At 39.3% G+C, this 8,645-nt stretch overlaps 2 protein-coding genes across 3 annotated transcripts in view; both read left to right on the top strand.

The window, feature by feature from the left end:
- Positions 1-6: 6 nt before the first annotated feature.
- On the top strand, positions 7-7,835 carry TMBIM4 (transmembrane BAX inhibitor motif containing 4). Of its 2 annotated transcripts, none has more exons than XM_010707826.3 (7): positions 7-161; positions 1,601-1,709; positions 2,968-3,073; positions 4,599-4,632; positions 5,447-5,564; positions 6,360-6,405; positions 6,972-7,835. In XM_010707826.3, exons 1-7 carry the CDS (start codon positions 68-70, stop codon positions 7,176-7,178), a joined length of 714 nt encoding a protein of 237 aa, XP_010706128.1. In that variant the 5' UTR covers positions 7-67; the 3' UTR covers positions 7,179-7,835. The 2 variants fall into 2 exon arrangements, with proteins under 2 accessions (XP_010706128.1, XP_010706137.1); XM_010707835.3 differs by lacking the exon at positions 7-161 and adding an exon at positions 226-1,147.
- A 392-nt stretch (positions 7,836-8,227) lies between these two features.
- Positions 8,228-8,645, top strand: part of LLPH (LLP homolog, long-term synaptic facilitation factor) — a 2,670-nt gene continuing 2,252 nt past the window's right edge. The window contains exons 1-2 of the mRNA XM_010707817.3: positions 8,228-8,357; positions 8,436-8,619. Coding sequence (XP_010706119.1) covers positions 8,439-8,619 — 181 coding nt within the window. The 5' untranslated portion in view covers positions 8,228-8,357; positions 8,436-8,438. The remainder of the gene's footprint in view (positions 8,358-8,435; positions 8,620-8,645) is intronic.

The raw sequence follows: 8,645 nt of genomic DNA, 5'->3' as shown, positions 1-8,645 counted from the left end.
CTCGGCTGGGAAACCTGCGGGGCGCTGCGGAGCCCGGAAGCGGAGCGAGTGCTCCGAAGCGGAGGAGATGGCGGCGGAGCAGCTCTACCCGCGGAGCTCTATCGAGGATGACTTCAACTACGGCAGCAACGTGGCCTCGGCCAGCGTCCACATCCGCATGGGTAGGGCCGGGGTGGGTGAGGGCCCCCGGGTGCCCGCAGTCAGCGCTGGAGAAGACGCTGCTGCCTTCTCCTCCTCCCCTGGGTCCCCCCCGTTCCTGTTAACCCCTGCTGGGCTGGGCCTCTTGAAGCCCAAATAAATTGCTTTTACGTGTATGGATGTTAACGGCGGTGCCCGCGATGACAGTAGTTTATCCGTTGGGATTGGAGGGGTTTAATGTCTTCTGAGAGGTATCAGAATATTGTCCCTCGGCGTAAGCCTTTGGGTGCCTGAGCAGCTGTGGAACACTGCTTTGCTGCTGACGTGCACGTCTTAAACGCACTGCGTTGCAGGAGGTATCTTCATCGGTAATTCTGGCTGAAATCTGTTGTTGGATACACCTTAAAGCAAAAACAGCTGCGTGCTGTGGATTTTTTTATCAGCCAGATTTTTTTATTAGCCATTCCTGACAAACAAGAGATCTCCTTCTGTAAAAGCACAGTTTTGATTGGAAGTGAAAGCAAAAATATGAAGGAGCTATCACCATTAGCAAAGCTGCTGATGCATTTCGTAGTGGGGGGAGGAAGGCTGTGCGGGCCAGCGGGCTACTCCTGGGTTTGTTTGCTTCAACAAAGTGGGATCCCCTCCCTCGTGCCTTACAAAGATCTTTAACTGCTCCATCTGGCAGGTTGAGCTGCCAAATTTAACTCAGTTTCTCTTAGCGTGTGGTCTTATGCTTGCTTAAACTGTGTTATTAAAGACTGGCTGCTTCTCACTGGAAGCTTATTCTTCCTTGCAGAGTTTTTCACCTAATGGATTTGATCTCCTTCCGTTCACAGCAGGGATATCTGTATGACGTATCGTATCATAGAGTCCTGAACCACTCTCAAGAATTATGAGGCCTGTTAGCTTACTTGAGGAATTCCTTTTAGCAGCTTGTATCTGTAGAGATCCGCCCAGTACAATGCAAGTTGGAAGTGATGATAAATGATATCTTACATAACAAAAGGTTAATGAAATAGATTTTATTGTTTAAAAAAAAGAAAGAAAGAAAGAAATTGTCTTGAAAAAAAATATGTAGCTCTTTCTGTCTCCATACAACCTCTAAGCTAATCATTCTTCGTTTAGCTCCATTAGATACCAATAACTTGCTGAAGAAATCATACTTTTAGTAATTGTCTAGTGAGGTTAGATGCACTTCTTGCCAAGAGTCTGAAGTGAATTCCTCCTAAATGTTTGTTTTGTCATCATTGCTTATTTAACAGTGAGCAAGTGTAATTTTGTTAGACTCCTCTATCAATGTCTTAAGGAAAAATGGCTTATTACCACTTTGATCTGTGCTGTTTCACTGAATAAGGAGTTTCCAATGGTTCATTTCAAACAAAAAAATTCTGTCTGATTTAGTACTGGGCTTTCGAAGTGCAACTGAAAACTGATTCAATTTTTATTTTCTTTATTCTAGCCTTTCTACGAAAAGTTTACAGCATTCTGTCTATTCAGGTTCTCTTGACCACAATCACATCTGCAATTTTTCTGTACTCCACTGGAGTACAGGCATTTGTTCATGAAAGGTAAGCACCATAATGAAACAGAACTGTTTATCACTGTGTTTAGTATAGCTTGTATAGTTGCTCTGGAGCACTTCTGTATTCCTAATCATGCACTATGTTTTGATTCTGTAATAGAATCTTTGTAAGTGTTTAGGAAATCATTTTAGGAAATCATTTTTCTTCTCTGATATTTTTCTCTATAGTTTACTATGAAAATTTATTATAATTATAGTCATTAAAGTGTATTTTAATCAATACTTCACTAATAGTTTTTATTTAAATGTTTACAGTGTGATTACCTATTTACAATATCAGCTGCAGAACATCTGAATTATTGACATTTCTTGTTTGGAATGCTGTTGTTCCTGTGTGTCTGTTCCAGAGAGCTGGCTCATTTCATACTCTTCTCCCTCCTTCCCCATCTTCTCTTTGTTGTCTTTTTTTATTGTTTTGTTTTGTTTTGTTTTTCCTGAAAATCAGTCTTTTCTAAATTCTGTGGGTTTGTTTCTCTTTGCCTCTCAGATTGCCCTGTGAAAAACAAAGTCTCTAAATCAAACTGCAGTGGACAATAGGGAAGAAGAGCAAATGGGGAATGGAGGAGACCACTGAGTTTTAGTTTTCTCCTGAGTGCACTTCCAAACTTTGCATTTATTTTCACTTCATAGCCCTGATATAAAAGGAGGATCAAACATTAGATGAGTTTCTGTATAAGCTATCTTGTTTGCAGTAGATATTATGAAACCAGTTTTGTAATTACATCTGCTTTTTAAAAATTGTTCTGGTCATTTAGAATCATTGTGCTTTTGAGTTTGCTTTTAGTCTAATTTTTGCTTGGATGGCTTCTTGAATGACTTAATTATAGCAATATTTACTGGGCAGTACTGATTTACTTTGGTACATTTAGTGCCCATGTTTGTTGCATTCAGGTGCTTATGAAAAAAAAATTAAAACATAGCAGAATTCCCTCTGGATGTGACAAAATACTGTGTATACTTTGAAAATAGTACTCAAGTTCAGGTGGATTTTCTCTTTATATAGGTGATGAGTTCCTGGGCAATTTACAGCATAAAAAAGTGTCTTTACTTGTAGTTGTACCACTTACAACTGATTTTCTATGTTGATATGCTTTAGAACAGTTTTATTTTAAAATTCACTGTATTTTGACTCTACAGAGCAGTCTCCATCTAGGTGGTCACTTCAGAGGTTGGTTATATATAAACTGCTTTGTAATCAAATGGGTATTTGAATTTTGATGACCTTTTCATATGGCACTTTACAGGCCTGCCTTGCTTTTGATATCTGTGTTTGGATGTTTGGCTATAAGCTTTGCACTGGCCCTCTACAGACACCAGCATCCTGTTAACTTATACCTTCTTTTTGGATTTGTAAGTATTGGTATAAATTCAGTTGTTAATAGTCCATAGAATATCTTCTTTCCGAAGCTATTTTATTTTTCATGTATTCCTTGAAATACAACTCAGACCTTTATGAATATGTAGGGTACTTCTTTTTTTGAGATTATATTCATAGGTTGTTCTGAGCTAGAAGAAACCTGATTTGGAGGCTACCATTTTTATTTTTTCCAGGAACAGAGTTAGGGTTTGAAATCAGGTGAACAAGATTTATTTTTGTCTGTGTGTGTTCGTGTTTGTATATCTGTATTTATCTTGCTACCCTCATTGTTCTGTTGATATCAGTTTCTAATAAACTGCTCAGTAGTAAAGAAGAAAACTTGCCTTATTTGCTTAATGGGCAGCCTCCAGCAGAGGACCAAATAAGCCAGCTTGTATGTGTTAATGCTTAATTCTTAACCAATACAAGCAAGTCAAACAAAGCTATCCTCAAATTTCAGTCTCCTGCCTGCAGATGTTAGCTGTAGGCTAACTGTTGCTCCTAAACATCTTGGACTGTGGAGCAAATCAGTCTGCTGAAAAGAAGTCACAGCATCACTATCAGAATTTGATGCTTTAGAGGCTGCCTAAATTTTATCTGCATAGAATGGGAAGATAGATTTTGTGTGTAAGTTTATAGGTGGGATTAGTATATCAGGTTTGTGTTCTTCCTGAGGTCTGAACTCTTTCCAGAGGGTAATTTTTTAAAAAATTATTATCTTATTTAAAAAGAAAGAACATCTTTAAATGGTTGCAACTGTAAGGGAGAGTGTTGTAATAGTTTTAGGAAATATGGTGTGGCAGTTTGTGGCATGGCAGTTGAAGTATGACATTGTATAGGGACAGGAAGATTAAAAATTGCATGTGATAAATTGAGTGAAATGTGCTGTTGTTTCTGATCTCTTGGTTCATGCCGTAGATACTTTCTCCTATTTTCTTGTAATGAAACTTAAACTGGAATTACCTTTCAGGAAAATTCAGGAGTCATAGTGGTCTTTGGTCCAGGCATCAGTAATATGTTTGATTTTAAGTTAGCTTGATGAGTGAGGAGAGGAAGAACTTGACCCTAAGCTGTCTAATAAGATATTGAGTGTTCGATGGAAGTATTTTGAATATTGAAAAGTATACAGAAAGATGGCAACAGTTCATTTCTAATAGCAGTTCTGAGAAATCTTCTGGCCCCCTTGAACAGATTGTAAGGATTGTGGTAAGAATGCTGTGTGCTCTGAATAGAAAACCTGTATGGCAGTTTTCCACAATTGCTGTCACGCATTCATTTTCAGTTTATATTTCATTCTTGTTACATATCATAACAACATCCAGAATAGTGAGACAATACAGTTGTCATTTTCTTGTTGAAAATGAAGCATGTTATCATGTATAAAAATTATCAGGAGATTTAGTGTTATACATATTGGGATTATGTAGCAGAATAGATCTTACTGTGTGTGAAGTCTCCATGCAAGTGGTGGTGTTGTTTTATTTTATTCATGTAATTTTTTGTTTTTACTTTTTGTAGACCCTCCTGGAAGCCCTTACAGTTGCCATTACAGGTAAACGATAGCCATCCTGTTCTCTGATTCCTTAAATAAACTGGAAAAGGAATCCATTATGTTGTACTAATTGTCACGTGAGATTCCTCAGTGAGATATTAAGATGATTAAAAATTTCAAATGATGATGATACGAATCTAGTAAAAACCTGGGTATCAGAAGAGGAAATTTGGGTTCTGGCCCAGTACTGAAGCTGTATGAACTTGAATCCATTCTTTTGGAATAACTATCCATTCTTTTGGAATAACTAGCAATGCTTTCCTATAAAGCATCTTTTAGTGGAGCTGATTTGCTAGTGGCAAAAATAAGAATGTAATTTGTGGAAATTTACTTAAAAAAGGAAGGCAGGAAGAAAAAGGCTCCAACCACTTCTTATCTTTTCCCTCTTACTTCCTTATCATAATGCTTAGGAGTTTTTTTGGAGAACTGCTTTGTAATTTGTTTGTTTAAATACAATGAAAAATACAATGAAAAATTCAGCTAGCCTTTTACTTAAGATCTCACCCAGCAGGACACAAAACAATTTTTGTTACCCTTTCTTTTGTGAGTACAGAAGATCTGTTATCTCTATGTAAGAAGCTACAGCTATGCTATAAATGCCATAACTAGTGCAGGGCTCTGTGAATCATGTGATCACCTGAAGCAGAAAACCAAGTTCAGGGATAATTTACACTTTGTGCTCACAGAAATGTAAACAATCACAGATAGGATAAAAAAAATAATTAAGTAGTTCCTCAACTACTGAGATAACTTAGCAAATGCAAATGCATAGGGTAGTGTTCTCTAAATGACAGCTTGCTTTTTTTGTTTATAGTGAGTTTCTATGATGTGTCCATCGTCTTGCAAGCCTTCATTCTTACGACTGCTGTATTTCTTGGGCTGACTGCATATACCTTGCAGTCAAAGAGAGACTTCAGCAAATTTGGAGCAGGGTATGTTATCTTATCAATGAGATCTTTATTTTTTTATTAAGCTTGGTTTTTTTTTTTCCTTTTTAAAGCAAGCTTTGCAGATTTAGTAAAGAATACAGGTCAGTAGCTAACCTGTGAAAGAGAATGGTGAGGGTGTTAATCATCTTAATTTATTAGTTTTATTCGGCTCTGTTCTTTTGAATAATTATTTTTTTTAGTGTACACACCTTACCGTGATTATGATTCTTGTAACCATAATATTTACACTAGAAAACCAGATTAGCTCAATTTTTCACCAAGACAGAATGGAGCTGTTTCAGATTTAACAGTAAATTTAGGAGATGATTTTTAAGAGCTGTACAGAACAAACTTTTACGGCTAATGCCAATGAACAGTTGGCATCTAAGAATTACAGACATTTACTAAATATATTGTAAGGAGGTTTTATGGGAGGAGAATCATAGAATGGCACTCGAGTTGGAAGGGACCCAGTTCCAACTCCCTACAGTGGACAGGCTGCCCAGGGCCCCATCCAGCCTGGCCTTGAACACCTCCAGTGATGGGGCACCATAGCTCCTCTGGGCAGCCTGTGCCAGTGCCTCAACCACTCTCTAAGTGAAAAATTTCTCCCAAACATCTAATCTAAATCTCCCTGCTTTTTAGTTTAAAACCATCCTTGTTCTGTCACTACCTACCTGTGTAAAAAGTTGATTTCCCTCTTGCTTATAAGATCCTTTTAATTACTGAAAGAGACTTTAAGTAAAATTTAAAACAAAAGGTATTGTTATTGCTCACAGATTTATTTTTTTTTTTCAGGCTCTTTGCTTGCTTGTGGATTTTAATCTTCTCATGTTTCTTGATGGTAAGATACCTTGTGATCAAAGTTAAAAATATTATCTCACTTAAATCCTGTACTAACTTCTACTATAACTAAAATATTTTAAAAATATCTTTGTGTAAAGATTTCCCAGGCAGATCCACTGCTGTTGTAGATTATGCTGGTGATCTTTTAACTATTCATTTCCAATTCAGATTTTTGGTGGATGCTGGTCTCGCTGATATTAAAGTGGTGGTTGAGCTGATTGACAGTGTTGTCAGTTGAGATGCACTACTTCTCTGAGGAAAGGGGAAGGAGAGCTGAGTCTTAATAGGATTATTTTTTTTAATTTGTCTTTTGTTGATACTATTCTGGAGAGCAGAGCTTCTCTTAAGAAGACACTTTTCACTTAAAGAGATTGTATGACTGGGAACTATATGACATAACAACATTGAAATGTCATTTTACTACTCTATTTCTGTGTGTGCATAACAGTAAAAGAACAGTATGTATCTACGTTTCAAGTGTGGCATATCTCAATGCAAAATTTTAATATTAAGAAGAAAATGAAATTTACTTTCTTTTTTTTTTCATGTTTCGTTTGTCTTCAGCTGTTTTTCCATAGTGAAATAATGGAGCTGGTGATTGCTGCTGCTGGAGCACTTCTTTTCTGTGGATTTATTATTTATGACACTCACTTGCTGATGCACAAGTTATCCCCTGAAGAATACATACTGGCTGCAATCAACCTTTACCTGGACATCATCAATCTGTTTCTCAACCTGCTACGTTTACTGGAGGCATTTAATAAGAAGTAATAAACAGGGATATGGTTGAAGTACCTGAATAGTGTTGGCTTGGATGATCTACCAACTGCGTGCTCTCATCTTTCAGAGACTGAATCTTTATTTCTCTTTCATTACGTGTGTACTTGTCCCTCCTTTGAGGTGAGGGGGAAGCTCTCAGTCTAAGTTCTTCTCTAGAATATGTATTTTGTTTAGTTGACATGGTGTATCCAATTACACTCCCATTTTTTATTTACTTAATTTGCACTTGTTGTAATTCACAATTAAAATGTTTGCCAATTTCTGATTGCTCCAGAGCATGCTCAGAAAGACTCTGACTGCAATTCTGTAGCTGCTGGAAATATTTCCTTTCTGATTGGCAGAGTGAGCAGCGTAAAGGCAGATGGAAGTGATGTTTGTGCAGTATTTTACTAAGTTAACATTTCTTCTAGACTTGGTTTGGTGAAACAATGCTGTCTGTCTGTGAAAAGGAGGTTCTGCTCTTAACACTGAGCCCTTATGTGAGCGGGGATCATGAGGTCGCTTCATGGGAATGTTCTTCTTCATTAATGATGATTTATTGCCTATCTTTCAGTGTTTTGGAAAATCATTTGAAGATGGATTCTTGTGTATGTTATGGCTAATGGTCTCTCAATAAAACATTAGAAAATCTTCAGTCCCGAGCATGGATGGAAGGTGTAATTCCCACTGCTGGGCCACTTCTCGCAGCTGGGGTGAGGCAGCAGCACGTGGGCTGCATACAGAGCTGCTGGAATCCTGGAGCAGCTGGCAGCGTTAACAGCTTTGAAGCCTTTTCTTACCTCTTGCGCAGCGCTGAAGCATTGCCATCCCGTGCAGTGCTGGCAGAAGGGCTCCCTGATGCCTAAGAAGCGTTCCATTTCCTACCAGCAGCAAGGACAGCGGGTGCTTTCCATGCTAGAACTTTGCTTAGAATATTGCTAAGTACAGCTATAACGAGCGAGCGGGATGATTTTTCTGTCTTACAGATTAAGAAATGTGTAGAAGTAGCCCAAATAAAATCCCGACTATTTTACTTGAGCGTGTGGGTTTCCCGCTGTCAACGCACTCGGAGACTTACGGTAGAAGCCGTGGGGAGGCGGGACTTCCGCATCACGTGATTCTCTTCCGCGCCTGCGCATACGGCGAGAGCAGCGCCGTGAGGGGCAGAGCGTGGGTTGGCGCGGGGCTGAGGTGAGCCGGGGGCCTCGGGGCTTTAGCGGCGTCCTCGCGGCGTCAGCCTCACCGTTCCCCGCTTCTTTCCTCTCTCAGGACATGGCCAAGAGCCTGAGGAGCAAATGGAAGAGGAAGATGCGGGCGGAGAAGAGGAAGAAGAACGCTCCCAAGGAGCTGGAGAGGCTGAAGAGCATCCTGCGGACCGACGCGGACGTCGTCATGGAGGAGGTCAAGGAGGTGGCGACCGTGCTGCCCGCCGAGGAGGTCCTGAAGAAGCAGGGTGAGTCGGACCGCCAGGTGCCGCCG

The sequence above is a fragment of the Meleagris gallopavo genome, chromosome 1 (assembly GCF_000146605.3).
Source record: "Meleagris gallopavo isolate NT-WF06-2002-E0010 breed Aviagen turkey brand Nicholas breeding stock chromosome 1, Turkey_5.1, whole genome shotgun sequence".
Lineage (NCBI taxonomy): Eukaryota > Metazoa > Chordata > Aves > Galliformes > Phasianidae > Meleagris > Meleagris gallopavo.
The sequence above is the reverse complement of the archived record's forward strand: the minus strand, read 5'-3'. Positions and strand labels throughout refer to the sequence as shown.